This window comes from Lipotes vexillifer, unplaced genomic scaffold (assembly GCF_000442215.2).
Source record: "Lipotes vexillifer unplaced genomic scaffold, Lipotes_vexillifer_v1.1 scaffold82, whole genome shotgun sequence".
Taxonomy (NCBI): domain Eukaryota; kingdom Metazoa; phylum Chordata; class Mammalia; order Artiodactyla; family Lipotidae; genus Lipotes; species Lipotes vexillifer.
Genome location: NW_006783121.1, coordinates 2107045 through 2122546, shown reverse-complemented (window position 1 = coordinate 2122546; position 15502 = coordinate 2107045). Strand labels below are relative to the sequence as shown.

Below are 15502 nucleotides of genomic sequence, written 5' to 3'. Positions count from 1 at the left end.
GTCTAAGAAGTAATCCATCATATACTTAATTCTATTTCAGAGAAAACGTTGACATTTCAGGTTATTTTTAAGATGCTGGATTATATCTCCTCTTCTCCTTTTCTTTTACATTGATTTTTCTAGGTCCTCGCTTTTCTTATAAAAGTGAATCCATTTTTTAAATCTGTTTTCTAGTTTACTAAAAGCATTTAAACTTCTACCACTCTTTTTATATCCTAAGAAAAATGTTTCAAGTTCCTTATCAAATACTGACATACAAATGAATGCAAACAGTAGTGATTTCATATGTAGTATTTCATCTGTATAAAATAAAACTGGTCTTTATGAACTTTTAGCAGCCCACACAATGCTTATTTGCCTTACTATCTTATGTGGGCAGTGGAAAGACAGGAGTGTTGGCTGGCATGCATAATATGGGTTCCCATCACAACCACAGGAAGGTCAAGAAAAAAACATTTTCATTAATGGCATTGCTGTTCTAATGGTACCAACTATAAGCTGGAATTTTAAAATATAACGAACAGCTGATCATTTAAACGTTTAATGGTTAAATGGTCTTCGAAATACCTCTTTCACTTGTTAAAAGATTAAAGTGATCCATAGATTAAATTTCTTTATGAAAATGTTTTAAATACTGGAACATGGAATTGAAGGTTTAGAAACAGTAATGCAAACAAAATGATATATCAGTGTTTTCAAAACTGAAGCTGCTTTTGTTATGAATGAAACTGTTATCAAGAATCCTTGATTTTTTTCCTTTACTTACTTTCCACTGATATGAATGAAGTGTACCATCTTCTGTATAATATGTTGAAGGACACTGCTGCTGAAAATTACTTATTATCCATTCTACAACATTTTTTGCTCATCAGAAATGATTATTATATCAGGTAAGAGGCTATGAGAGTACAATTTGTATAATTTGCATTGGATTTTAAAGGAAAATTAACAATATAGTGGGGTCTAGACAGTATATGCATATATATATATATATATATATATATATACATACGCGGGCCTCACTGTTGTGGCCTCTCCCGTTGCGGAGCACAGGCTCCGGACGCGCAGGCTCAGCGGCCATGGCTCACGGGCCCAGCCGCTCCGCGGCATGTGAGATCTTCCCGGACCGGGGCACGAACCCGTGTCCCCTGCATCGGCAGGCGGACTCTCAACCACTGCGCCACCAGGGAAGCCCTAGATAACATTTTTTAAAAGGTGTCAATCTATTTTTAATTGGGCCAGAAGAATATACTTATAAAATCGGGGTATGCTATTTCAGTAGCAATGAACCCAACAGATTTTACTGACCGTATGATGAATTTTTTTTGTGGCACAGAGTAAGCTCTGAAGAGTCTATGGTAGAACTTTTAAGTCCTCGTACTTTTTTTTTTTTTTTATGTTCAGTCTACCCTATTCTTCTAGGTCTCTCTCTAGCTGTCTGAAGCCATGTGTAAGATCTGAGCCAATGGACTTGATTGGCTCCTCCTGAATTTCTTACCCACAAAAATGTGAGGGATGATAAGATTATGTTATTGTTTTGAACCACTAAGTTCTGAGATGATTTTATGAAGCAATAAGTGAAAGGAAATGGGAAATATTATTCTGGCAAGCAATATACACAGGTAAACATAAAGTTCAAATAGTAAAGGAAAAAGAGAAGAGTGGACATCATAGGGCATCTAGCAGTATCTGCCACACTTCCCATGAATTTATATAATGTGGTGGTAGGGACAATAGAATATAGAGATAGTATCACTATATTGTAATGTGGTAAAAGTGCTTTAATTTTAGTGTGCACAGGGTGTGTGGATGTGGATATTTTTTTGAACCTGGTAGCTGAAGGAAGCCCTCCTTCAGAAGTTTAATAATAATAAAAACAGCAATGATAACATTTGCTATTTAGTAAGCATTTTAAGTCCTTGTATATTTTAATAAGACTATTGTTATTCCTCCAGTATAGTATTATCTAGAAATAGGTGTGATCTTATCTAAGAAAATAATAATACTAATATTTCAGCTTTACACACAGTAATGTAATTCTTCTAAATAAACGAATATAATAATCCGTAAAGTCAGAAATTTCAGAGTGTAGTTCTGGGAATATATCTGAAAACCAGAAAATTAGAGAAGGGTTTCTGAATGACTGAAATTATCCATAAGTTGGTGACCATGATCTTATATTTAACTGTTTAAGAGACTCTTAGTTGTTCTTCATACTCTAATATGCATGAAATTCTAGCAACCTAGATTCTCTGATTTCTCAAACCTTGCTTGATTAAAGGGCAGAGGAAGGCTACCATGGGGTTGGGTACAGTCACAACAAAAATGACAATTCTAAAGTCCATAGAGAACTATTATAATTCTCTTTATAGTTCAGGCTAGTTGCAATAACTGATGGGCATCATGATGTTACAGAGACATAGGAAAATATTTAAAATATGCTGGGTTTTTTTAAGCCGGAAAGATAGTAATCCAACCAAAATGATTGTTGTTTCCTCAAATAAGTGCTTGCAACTAAAGGGGTACTGTGCCCATGGGTACACAGTTACCTGGGGAAATAATTTGTGTGAAACCATCCATTTCTCAGTAACTTTGAATAAATGAGAAGTTGTTCTAACATGACGTCCTTTTCATCCTGAGAACATCCATGTGAGGTAGATGTGCGACTAGCACTTTTATTCTACTTATGGATAATTAATTTGTCCTGAAAGAGAACCATTGTGTTTTCCCTGTTTACCCAGAGTCATTGACTAGATTGATTATAATCCAATATTGTTTACCCTAGATCTGATGATGACTTGAAAAAGCCTCAGATGTGTAATACTTATTACTATTTATTCTTATCCTTGAGATCAGCCCCATGACAAAAGACATATAAGAGCAATTAGAATATGTTTGGCTTTATTTGCAAACTTTTAGTAGGTTGGCTAGTTAGCAGCACACTGATTTTAGGGATGTTTATGTCATAGTTTGTCCATAATAGTATTTCTTTCTGATTTTTCTCTGTTGAATTTATTAGCTACTGATAAATATTAAATTTTCCCCGAATTTTAATGCAAAAAGTGCCTTTTAAAAATTTTTGAAGTATGTAAGTGGTCATTTTTAAGGTCAAAATTACCTTGATAGATTACAGAATTAGGAAATGTTTCAAAACCTTTGACACTTTGAACAAATTGAAGCTATCACCATGCATATTTAGTGTGTATGCTTCTATAAAATGGATCTTTTAAAATACGTGTATAAATAGATCTTTGGAGTAGTCTGTAACATAAGTGGCTGAGTCCAGTTTTGTAAAAGCTGTTATAGCTATCTTGAGTAAAAGTGTGGCAGTAAATTCAATACATTGTTTGCCATGTAATGCCAGGGTACTCATTCCTTATTGAAATTGAGAACTTGGAGAGGCTTAGAACCATTTCTGTATCCATAGATGTAGAACTAAAGAGTCATTTGTTTTTATTAACTTTAGGAACAATAGCTTAAGTAAGTAGATAAGGTTGATAAGTATCTTTGAACACAAGCATGAATCCCTGCAAACTAGAGTATTAAGTCACTAAGTGTTCACAGCTGATTATATTACAATGGGTTTTGCACTATAACGTCCAGCCCATCTTTAAGCTTAGGCATATTCCTCTGGAGTGAGTGTAATGGCTAGAAAAGAGTTTTTTAGCCTGCTAGAAAATGACCTAGTTTTCTTTATCATGTAGAATCACTTCTTAAGAAAATTGATTTGTATAGGTAGAAAAGGTATTCAAGATTACTACTTCTCTTTTGCAGGCCACAGTATTACAAAATAGTTGAGGAGTGTGTTTCACAGATAGTGCTGCACTGCAGTGGTATGGACCCAGATTTCAAGTACAGACAAAGATTAGACATTGATTTCACTCATCTGATAGGTATGTGATATAATCCTCAATGTCATTTGATTGTGTTTTACTCTCTTCTGTCTAATAGACACTTTTAAAGTGTAGCTCTCTCACTAAACTTCCTCTCTTAATATCTGGTAAGTCATTGTATCTGTGGGTACTCATTTGCTATAATTATTAATTATGATGATCACGAGAGTTCTGCCTCTGTGATTGGAGATACTAATCTATTTGTTAAGTTTCAACACTCTTGAATTCAGTTTAAAGTCAATGCTGCACCAAAAACATTATATTAGGGGTGAATGCCTTGCTTTTTAGAAACATGACTCTGAAATGCATTGATTCAATTTATGCTGGTACATTTGTGGTTTTGTAGAGATCACGTGAACAACAGGGTCTAATTAGTAATGCTATGTTATTAGTGTTCAGGTCTGAGAAAGGAAATACAGGTTGGTTTCAGTAACTTACGACCTTTTAATTCTATTAAAGTAGATCATTTTATATTTTCATAGAGCTTAGAGCTGGGAAAGAATTTGAGATGCTCATGTTCATCTACTTGGATTGTTGTGGAAATGACCTTATATTATCTGAGACTTGTAGCTAGCTACACTTTCTGGAAAAGTCTCTGAAGGATGATGTGAAACCTCTCTTGTGAAATATACTATGCCATATGACCTTATAGTTAAGCAGTTTTATTTATACCTAATCGAAATCACTATTGCTACAATTCAAGCATGAACTCATTTGTCTTTGTCTTTAAAGGTAGGAAACAACAGCTGTTGAATGCCAGTTATATGTTATTCTTCACTCCATAGCCCAGGGAAGACTCACAGTAATATTCTAAGATGAATTCCTTGTTATTTATCATGTATTATTCTCATCTGATTGTGAAACTAATGCTCACTTATCATAGGCAATCTGGAGACTTATGTAAGTGACAAAATAAACCACCAATTACACTTTTCAAGCTTAGTACATTTCACCATTACTCACTGTTCAGCTCAGTATGTCTTGTTATCTCCATCTTCATCTCTCTCTCTCTTGCTCTCACTTTATCTCCCTCCCTCCTGTATTCCTCTTCTATATATCTATATGCTGATTTTTCATGGAGCATTATATTATTAGAATTTTTCAATATTAATCTTCAAAATGTGACTTTGAATGTCTATATAATATTCCATTTTATACAATGTCATAATCATCTTGACCAGTCCTTTCTTATTGTACATACAGATTATTTTCAGGTTTTTATAATTATAAATGAATTTACTGTGAACATCCTTTATATAAATATTTGGCTTCTTCTCAATATTTCCTTAGGATTGATTCCCCTGAGGGTGTGAACTTTGAAAGGCCAAATGCTTTTCAGAAAGCTTGTGCCAGTGTACCCTGCCCCTGCAATTAATGTGAATGTTGGCCTCATTGCATATTTTTCCCTGAGCTTAATAAAGTCAGTAGCTATTTCATATTTGTTGAGAGAGTTATAAGAGACTGTTTCCAAATACTTGTATTGGCTTATAATCTATTGTGGACCATAGTTGGTGCATATATGCTACTGTTGATTTTGGCTAGCTCGTTCAGTGTTCAGTGGATATTTGTTTTGGGTACTGTATGCCAGGTACTTAGGATTGTGTACCGTTAATCAAGAGCATTGGGGTGGGAAGACATGAAGGGATCAGGTGAGAGAGGGTAGGCAGTATCAAAAACCCATTAGACCTCATCCACGTATCATCTCTGTGATTGTGAACAAATCATTTAACTTGCCTAGGCTTCAGTTTAGAGTTGAGAACTCTAAATTCAGATAAGTCAAATATATGTGTGGTCCTTAATATTTTATGCTCAGATGTCTTGAGTAGATGATGAAGGCTATGAACCTTTCGTTAGAACACACACACACACACACACACACACACACACACACACACACAGATATTAGCTGGTGCTTGAAGAACTTCTAGGAAATCAATGGATCTCTTAAAATAAAGATCATCTGGACTTGAGGAGCATAGAGTCTCTTCTGATTTCACAGGTCTGTGAGTCTAGCACTTTTTTAAAATAAATCAGATCATATCCTGACCTAAATTTCTTCAATGCCTTCCCATTGAAATTTTTCTTTTTTTTAACATTTTTATTGGAGTGTAATTACTTTACAATGTTGTGTTAGTTTCAGCTGTATAACAAAGTGAATCAGCTATACATATACATATATCCCCATATCCTCTCCCTCTTGCGCCTCCCTCCCACACTCCCTATCCCACCTCTCTAGGTGGTCACAAAGCACCGAGCTGATCTCCCTGTGCGATGCGGCTGATTCCTACCATCTATTTTATATTTGGTAGTGTGTATATGTCAATGCTGCTCTCTCACTTCGTCCCAGCTTAACCTTCCCCCTCCCCATGTCCTCAACTGATTCTCCACCTCTGGGTCTTTATTCCTATCCTGCCCCTAGGATCGTCAGAACCTTTTTTTTTTTAGATTCCATATATATGTGTTAGCATACGGTATTTATTTTTCTCTTTCTGACTTACTTCACTCTGTATGACAAACTCTAGGTCCATCCACCTCACTACAAATAACTCAATTTCGTTTCTTTTTATGGTTGAGTAATATTCCATTGTATATATGTTTCACATCTTCTTTATCCATTCATCTGTTGATGGACACTTAGGTTGCTTCCATGATCTGGCTATTGTAAATAGTGCTGCAATGAACACTGTGGTACATGACTCTTTTTGAATTATGGTTTTCTCAGGGCATATGCCCAGTAATAGGATTGCTGGGTCATATGGTAGTTTTATTTTTTGTTTTTTAAGGAACCTCCATACTCTTCTCCACAGTGGCTGTATCAATTCACATTCCCACCAACAGTGCAAGATGGTTCCCTTTTCTCCACACCCTCTCCAGCATTTATTGTTTGTAGATTTTTTGAGGATGGCCATTCTGACTGGTGTGAGGTGATATCTCATTGTAGTTTTGATTTGCATTTCTCTAATGATTAGTGATGTTGAGCATCCTTTCATGTGTTTGTTGGCAATCTGTATATCTTCTTTGGAGAAATGTCTGTTTAGGTCTTCTGCCCATTTTTGGATTGGGTTGTTTGTTTTTTTTGATATTGAGCTGCATGAGGTGCTTGTATACTTTGGAGATTAATCCTTTGTCAGTTGCTTCATTTACAAATATTTTCTCCCATTCTGAAGGTTGTCTTGTGGTCTTGTTTATGGTTTCCTTTGCTGTGCAAAAGCTTTTAAGTTTCATTAGGTCCCATTTGTTTTTATTTCCATTCCTCTAGGAGGTGGGTCAAAAAGGGTCTTACTGTGATTTATGTCATAGAGTGTTCGGCCTATGTTTTCCTCTAAGAGTCGTATAGTGTCTGGCCTTATATTTAAGTCTTTAATCTATTTTAAGTTTATTTTGGTATATGGTGTTAGGGAGTGTTCTAGTATCATTCTTTTACATGTAGCTGTCCAGTTTTCCCAGCACCACTTATTGAAGAGGCTGTCTTTTCTCCATTGTACGTTCTTGCCTCTTCTATCAACGATACGGTGATCATATATGTATGGGTTTATCTCTGGGCTTTCTATCCTGTTCCATTGAGCTATATTTCTCTTTTTGTGCCAATATCATACTGCCTTGATTACTGTAGCTTTGTAGTATAGTCTGAAGTCAGGGAGCCTAATTTCTTCAGCTCCATTTTTCTTTTGCAAAATTCCTTGGGCTATTCAGGGTCTTTTGTGTTTCCATACAAATTGTGAAATTTTTGGTTCTAGTTCTGTGAAAAATGCCATTGGTAGTTTGATACGGATTGCATTGAATCACTGGATTGCTTTGGGTAGTATAGTCATTTTCACAATGTTGATTCTTCCAATCCAAGATCATGGTGTATCTCTCCATCTGTTTGTATTCTCTTTAATTTCTTTCATCAGTGTCTTATAGTTTTCTGCCTACAGGTCTTTTGTCTCCTTAGGTAGGTTTATTCCTAGGTATGTTATTCTTTTTGTTGCAGTGGTAAATGGGAGTGTTTCCTTAAATTCTCTTTCAGATTTTTCATCATTAGTGTATAGGAATGCAAGAGATTTCTGTGCATTAATTTTGTATCCTGCTACTTTAGCAGATTCATTGATTATCTCTAGTAGTTTTCTGGTAGCATCTTTAGGATTCTCTATGTATAGTATCATGTCACTTGCAAACAGTGACAGTTTTACTTCTTTTCCAATTTGAATTCCTTTTACTTCTTTGTCTTCTTTAATTGCTGTGGCTAAAACTTCCAAAGCCATGTTGAATAATAGTGGTGAGTGTGGGCAACCTTGTCTTATTCGTGATCTTAGAGGAAATGGTTTCAGTTTTTCACCATTGAGAATGATGTTAGCTGTGAGTATGTCATATATGGCCTTTATTATGTTGAAGTAGGTTCCCTCTATGCCTACTTTCAGGAGAGTTTTTGTCATAAATGGGTGTTGAATTTTCTCAAAAGCTTTTTCTTCATCTGTTGAGATTATCATATCCTTTTTATCCAGTTTGTTAATATGGTATATCACATTGAATGATTTGTGTATGTTCAAGAATCCTTGCACTCCTGGGTTAAACCCCAGTTGATCATGCTGTATGATCCTTTTAATGTGCTGTTGGATTCTGTTTGCTAGTATTTTGTTGAGGATTCTTGCATCTATGTTCATCAGTGATACTGGCCTGCAGTTTTCTTTCTTTGTGACATCTTTGTCTGGTTTTGGTATCAGAGTGATGGTGGCCTCATAGAATGAATTTGGGAGTGTTCCTCCCTCTGCTATATTTTGGAAGAGTTTGAGAAGGATAGGTGTGAGCTCTTCTCTAAATGTTTGATAGAATTCGCCTGTGAAGCCATCTGGTCCTGTGCTTTTATTTTTGGAAGATTTTTAATCATAGTTTCAATTTCAATGCTTGTGATTGGCCCGATTGTAATTTCTATTTCTTCCTTGTTAAGTATTGGAAGGTTGTGCTCTTCTAAGAATTTGTCCATTTCTTCCAGGTTGTGCATTTTATTCACATATCATTGCTTGTAGCAATCTCTCATGATCCTTTGTATTTCTGCAGTGTCAGTTGTTACTTCTCCCTTTTCATTTCTAGTTCTGTTGATTTGAGTCTTCTCTCTTTTTTTCTTGACAAGTCTGGCTAATGGTTTTTCAATTTTGTTTATCTTTTCAAAGAACCAGCTTTTAGTTTTATTGATCTTTGCTATTGTTTCCTTCATTTCTTTTTCATTTATTTCTGATCTGATCTTTATGATTTCTTTCCTTCTGCTAACTTTAGAGTTTTTTTGTTCTTCCTTCTCTAATTGCTTTAAGTGTAAGGTTATGTTGTTTATTTAAGATTTTATTTGTTTCTTGATGTAGGCTTGTATTGGGATATACTTCCCTCTTAGAACAGCTTTTGCTGCATCCCATAGGTTTGGGGTCATCATGTTTTAATTGTCATTTGTTTCTAGGTATTTTTTGATTTCCTCTTTGATTTCTTCAGTGATCTCTTGGTTATTTAGTAGTGTATTGTTTAGCATCCAGGTCTTTGTATTTTTTACAATTTTTTTCCTGTAATTGATATTTAGTCTCATGATGTTGTGGTCGGGAAAGATAATTCATATGATTTCAATTTTCTTAAATTTACCAACGCTTGATCTGTGACCCAAGGTATGATGTATCTTGGGGAATGTTCCATGAGCACTTGAGATGAAAGTGTATTCTGTTGTTTTTGGATGGAATGTCCTATAAATATTAAGTCCATCTTGTTTAATGTGTCATTTAAAGCTTGTGTTTCCTTATTTATTTTCGTTTTGGATGATCAGTCCCTAGGTGAAAGTGGAGTGTTAAAGTTCCCTACTATGATTGTGTTACTGTCGATTTCCCCTTTTATGGCTGTTAGCATTTGCTTTATGTATTGAGGTGCTCCTATGTTGGGTGCATAAATATTTACAACTGTTATCTCGTCTTCTTGGATTGATCCCTTGATCATTTATGTAGTGTCTTGCTTTTCTTTTGTAATAATCTTTATTTTAAAGTCTATTTTGTCTAATATGAGAATTGTTACTCTAGCTTTGTTTTGATTTCCATTTGCATGGAATATCTTTTTCGATCCCGTCACTTTCTGTCTGTATGTGTCCCTAGGTCTGAAGTGGGTCTCTTGTAGACAGCATACATACGGGTCTTGTTTTTGTATCCATTCAGACAGTCTGTGTCTTTTGGTTGGAGCATTTAATCCATTTACATTTAATGTAATTATCGATATGTATGTTCCTGTTACCGTTTTCTTTTTTGTTTTGCATTTGTTATTGTAGGTCTTTTTGTTCTCTTGTGTTCCTGCCTAGAGAAGTTCCTTTCGCATTTGTTGTACAGTTAGTTTGGTGGTGCTGAATTCTCTTAACTTTTGCTTGTCTGTAATGGTTTTACCTTCTCTGTCAAATCTGAATGATATCCTTTCTGGGTAGAATAATCTTTCTTGTAGGTTTTTCCCTTTCATCACTTTAAATATGTCCTGCCACTCCCTTCTGGGTTACAGAGTTTCTGATGAAAGGTCAGCTCTTAACCTTATGGGGATTCCCTTGTATGTTATTTGTTGTTTTTCCCTCGCTGCTTTTAATATTTTTTCTTTGTGTTTAATTTTTGATAGTTTCATTAATATGTATCTTGGCATGTTTCTTCTTGGATTTACCCTGTATGGGACTCTCTGTGCTTCCTGGACTTGATTAACTATTTCCTTTCCCATATTAGGGAAGTTTTCAACTATAATCTCTTCAAATATTTCTCAGTCCCTTTCTTTTTCTCTTCTTCTTCTGGGACCCCTGTAATTTGAATGTTGGTGCGTTTAATGTTGTCCCAGAAGTCTCTGAGACTGTCCTCAATTCTTGTCATTCTTTTTTCTTTACTCTGCTGTGTGGTAGTTATTTCCACTGGTTTATCATCCAGATCATTTATCTGTCCTTCTGACTCAGGTATTCTGCTATTGATTACTTATAGAGAATTTTTAATATTATTTATTGTGTTCGTCATTGTTTGTTTGTTCTTTAGTTCTTCTAGGTCCTTGTTAAACGTTTCTTGTATTTCCAGGATTTTGGATCATCTTTACTATACTTGCTGTGAATTCTTTTTCAGCTAGACTGTCTATTTCCTCTTCATTTGTTTCGTCTGGTGGGTTTTTACCTTGGTCATTCATCTGCTTCGTATTTCTTTGTCTTCTCATTTTGGTTAACTTACTGTGTTTGGGGTCTCCTTTTCACAGGCTGCAGGTTTGTAGTTCCCATTGTTCTTGGTGCCTGACCCCAGTGAGTGAGGTTGGTTCAGTGGTTTGTGTAGGTTTTCTCGTGCAGGGGACTGTTGCCTGTGTTTTGGTGGGTGGGGCTGGATTTTGTCTTTCTGGGGGCAGGGCAGCATCTCGTGGTGTGTTTTGGGGTGTCTGTGAATTTATTATGATTTTAGGGGGTCTCTCTGCTAATGGATGGGGTTGTGTTCCTGTCTTGCTAGTTATTTGGCATGGGGCTCCAGCCCTGGAGCTTGCTGGCCTTTGAGTGGAGCTGGGTCTTAGCATTGAGATGGAGGTCCCTGGGAGAGCTCTCGCCAGTTGATACTACATTGGGCTGGGAGGTCTCTGGTCTTCCACTGTCCTGAACTCTGCTCTCCCACCTCAGAGTCTCAGGCCTGACCCCAGGCCGGAGCACCAAGACCCTGTCAGCCACATGGCTCAGAAGAAAAGGAAGAAAAAAAGAAAGAAAAAAAACCCATAATACTAAAAGAAAAAAGAAGAGAGCAGCCAAACCAATAAAGAAATCCACCAATGATAAAAAGTGCTAACAGCTAAACTAAGATAAACATAAAAATCAGAAACAAATCGGTCACAACAGCAAACCCCAAGCTCCAGTTGTTCGCAAAGTCCACGGCCTCAATTTTGGGAAGGTTCGTTTTCTATGCAGGTATTCCACAGATGCAGGGTATATCAAGTTGATGGTGGGGATTTAATCTGCTGCTCCTGAGGCTGCACTGAGAAATTTCCCTTTCTCTTCTTTATTCTCAGATTTCCTGGTGTTCAGCTTTGCTTTTGGCCCTACTTGTCTGTGTAGGTCACCCTCAGGCATCTGTTTCCACCCAGGCAGGCCGGGGTAAAGCATCAGCTGATTAGGTGCCTCTTTCTCATTCAGGCCAGGGGGGAGGCAGCAGTACAGTAGTTTTAATTGGAATGTGGGGCGAACCTGTGGCCGCAGAAGCCAGTGTGACATTGCAGGAGCCTGAGGCGCACCTTGTGTTCTCCTGGGGAACTTGTCCTGAATCACGGGACCCTGGCGGTGGAGTGCTGCACAGGCTCCTGGGGGGCTATGGATAACGACCTGTGCTTGCACACAGGATTCTTGGTGACTGCAGCAGCAGTGTTAGTGTTTCATGCCCATCTCTCGTGTCTGATCTGATAGCTGCGGTTCGCTCCTGTCTCTGGAGCTCGTTTAGGCAGTGCTCTGCCTTCTGTGGGCAGACAGGGAGGGAATCCCCTCTCCTTGTGAAACAGTGGTCTCTTGTCTCTTAGGCAGGTCCAGACTTTTATCCGGATTCCCTCCCAGCTCGCTGTGGTGCACTAGCCCCCTTTAAGCTGTGTTCACGAAGCCAACCCCAGTCCTCTCCCTGGGATCTGACCTCTGAAGCCAGAGCCTCAGCTCCCCGCCCACACCTGCCCCAGCAGGTGATCAGACAAGCCTCTCAGGCTGGTGAGTGCTGGTCGGCACTGATCCTCTGTGCAGGAATCTCTCCACTTTGCCCTCTGCACGCCTGTTGCTGCACTCTGCTCTGTGGCTCTGAAGTTTCCCTCCACCACCCCCCATCTCCACCAGTGAAGGGGCTTCGTAGTGGGTGGAAACTTTCTCATTCACAGCTTCCTCCCAGAGGTGCATGTCCTGTCCCTATTGTCTGTGTTTTTTTCTTTTTTCTTTTACCCTATCCAGTTACCTGGGGATTTTCTTGCCTTTTGGGAAGTCTGAGGCTTTCTGCCCATGTTCAGTAGGTGTTCTGTAGGAGTTGTTCCACATGTAGATATATTTTTGATGTATTTATCGGGAGGAAGGTGACCTCCACATCTTACTCCTCAGCCATCTCCAAGGTCCCTCTCCCAATGAAATTTCATCAAAATCATTACCAACCAGTGCCAGTACTGCACAGATCTGGCGCCACTTTGATCTCATCATTTCCCACTTTCTTCCTTAGTTACCTTATTTCAGCCACAAAGTTCTTTACAGCAAACAAAAAACTTGCTGTATATGTGATATAAGAAAAATGACCTATATTTAAAGTATAAAATTTGATAAATTTTGATATTTGTGTCTACGTTTAAAACCATCATCACAGTCAAGATAATAAACATTTCAAGATGGCGGAGTAGAAGGACGTGCTTTCACTCCCTCTTGTGAGAGCACTGGAATCACAACTAACTGCTGAACAATCATCGACAGGAAGACACTGCAACTCACCAGAAAAGATATCCCACATCCAAAGACAAAGGAGAAGCCATAATAAGACAGTAGGATGGGAGCAATCACAATAAAATCAAATCCCATAACTGCTTGGTGGGTCGCTCACAAACTGTAGAACACTTATATCGCAGAAATCCACCCACTGGAGTGAAGATTCTGAGCCCCACGTCAGGCTTCCCAACCTGGGGGTCCAGCAACAGGAGGAGGAATTCCTAGAGAATCAGACTTTGAAGTCTGGTGGGATTTGATTGCAGGACTTCAATATGACTGGGGGAAACAGAGACTCCACTCTTGGAGGGCATACACAAAGTAGTGTGTGCATCGGGAACCAGGGGAAGGAGCAATGACCCCATAGGAAACTGAACCAGAGCTACCTGCTAGTGTTGGAGGCTCTTCTGCAGAGGCAGGGCGTGGCTGTGTCTCACCCTGAGGACAAGGACACTGACAGCAGAAGTTCTGGGAAGTACTCCTTGGTGTGAGCCCTCCCAGAGTCTGTTGTTAGCCCCACCAAAGAGCCAAAGTACACTCCAGTGTTGGGTCACCTCAGGCCAAACAACGAACAGGGAGGGAATGCAGCCCCATCCATCAGCAGACAAGCGGATTACAGTTTTACTGAGATCTGCCCACCAGAGCAACCCCCAGTTCTACCCACCACCAGTCCCTCCCATCAGGCAACTTGCACCAGCCCCTTAGATAGCCTCATCCACCAGAGGGCAGACAGCAGAAGCAAGAAAATCTACAGTCCTGCAGCCTGTGGAACAAGAAGCACATTCACAAAAAGATAGACAAGATGAAAAGGCAGAGGGCTATATACCAAATGAAGGAACAATATAAAACCCCAGAAGAACAACTAGATGAAGTTGAGATAGGCAACCTTCCAGAAATATAATTCAGAATAATGATAGGGAATATGATTCAGGACCTCAGAAAAAGAATGGAGGCAAAGATCTAGAAGATGCAAGAAATGTTTAACAAAGACCTAGAAGAATTAAAGAAGAAACACCTAGAAGAATTAAAGAACAAACAAACAGAGATGAACAATACAATAACTGAAATGAAAAATACACTAGAAGCAATCAGTAGCAGAATAACTGAGGCAGAAGAACGGTTAAGTGACCTGGAAGACAGAATGGTGGAATTCACTGCCACGGAACAGAATAAAGAAAAAAGAATGAAAAGAAATGAAGACAGCCTAAGAGACCTCTGGGACAACATTAACTGCAGCAACATTGGCATTATAGGGGTCCCAGAAGGAGAAGAGAGAGAGAAAGGACTCAAGAAAATATTTGAAGCGATTATGGTCAAAAACTTCCCTAACAAGGAAAGGAAATAGCCACCCAAACCCAGAAAGTGCAGAGAGTCCAGGGCATGGTAAACCCAAGGAGAAACACGCCGAGACACATAGTAATCAAATTGACAAAAATTAAAGACAAGGAAAAATTATTGAAAGCAACAAGGGAAAAATAACATACAAGGGAACTCCCATAAGAATAACAGCTGATTTCTCAGCAGAAATTCTACAAGCCAGAAGAGAATAGCATGACATATTGAAAGTGATGAAAGGGAAGACCTACAACCAAGATTACTCTAAGCAGCAAGGATCTCATTCATATTCGACGGAGAAATCAAAAGCTTTACAGATAAGCAAAAGCTAAGAGAATTCAGCACCACCAAACTATCTCTACAACAAATACTAAAAGGAACTTCTCTAAGTGGGAAACACAAGAGAAGAAAAGAACCTACAAAAACAAGCCCGAAACAATTAAGAAAATTGTAATAGGAACATACATATCGATAATTACCTTAAACATGAATGGATTAAATGCTCCAACCAAATGACCGAGGCTCACTGAATGGATACAAACACAAGACCCATATGTATGCTGTCGACAGAAGACCCACTGCAGACCTAGGGGCATATACAGACTGAAAGTGAGGGGATGGAAAAAGATATTCCATGCAAATGGAAATCAAAAGAAAGCTGGAGTAGCAATACTCATATCAGATAAAATAGACTTTAAAGCATGTTACAAGAAACAAGGAAGGACATTACATAATAATCAAGGGATCAATCCAAGAAGAAGATATAACAATTATAAATATGTATGCACCCAACATGGGAGCATCTCAATGCATAAGGCAACTGCTAACAGCTATAAAAGAGGAAATC

General features: G+C 38.1%; 1 protein-coding gene across 1 annotated transcript in view; it reads left to right on the top strand.

Annotated features, from left to right (window-relative positions):
• Positions 1 to 15502, top strand: part of DIAPH2 (diaphanous related formin 2) — an 886998-nt gene that overhangs the window by 263795 nt on the left and 607701 nt on the right. The window contains exons 12-13 of the mRNA XM_007455866.1: positions 774 to 890; positions 3775 to 3893. Of these exons, the coding sequence (XP_007455928.1) occupies positions 774 to 890; positions 3775 to 3893 (236 nt within the window). The remainder of the gene's footprint in view (positions 1 to 773; positions 891 to 3774; positions 3894 to 15502) is intronic.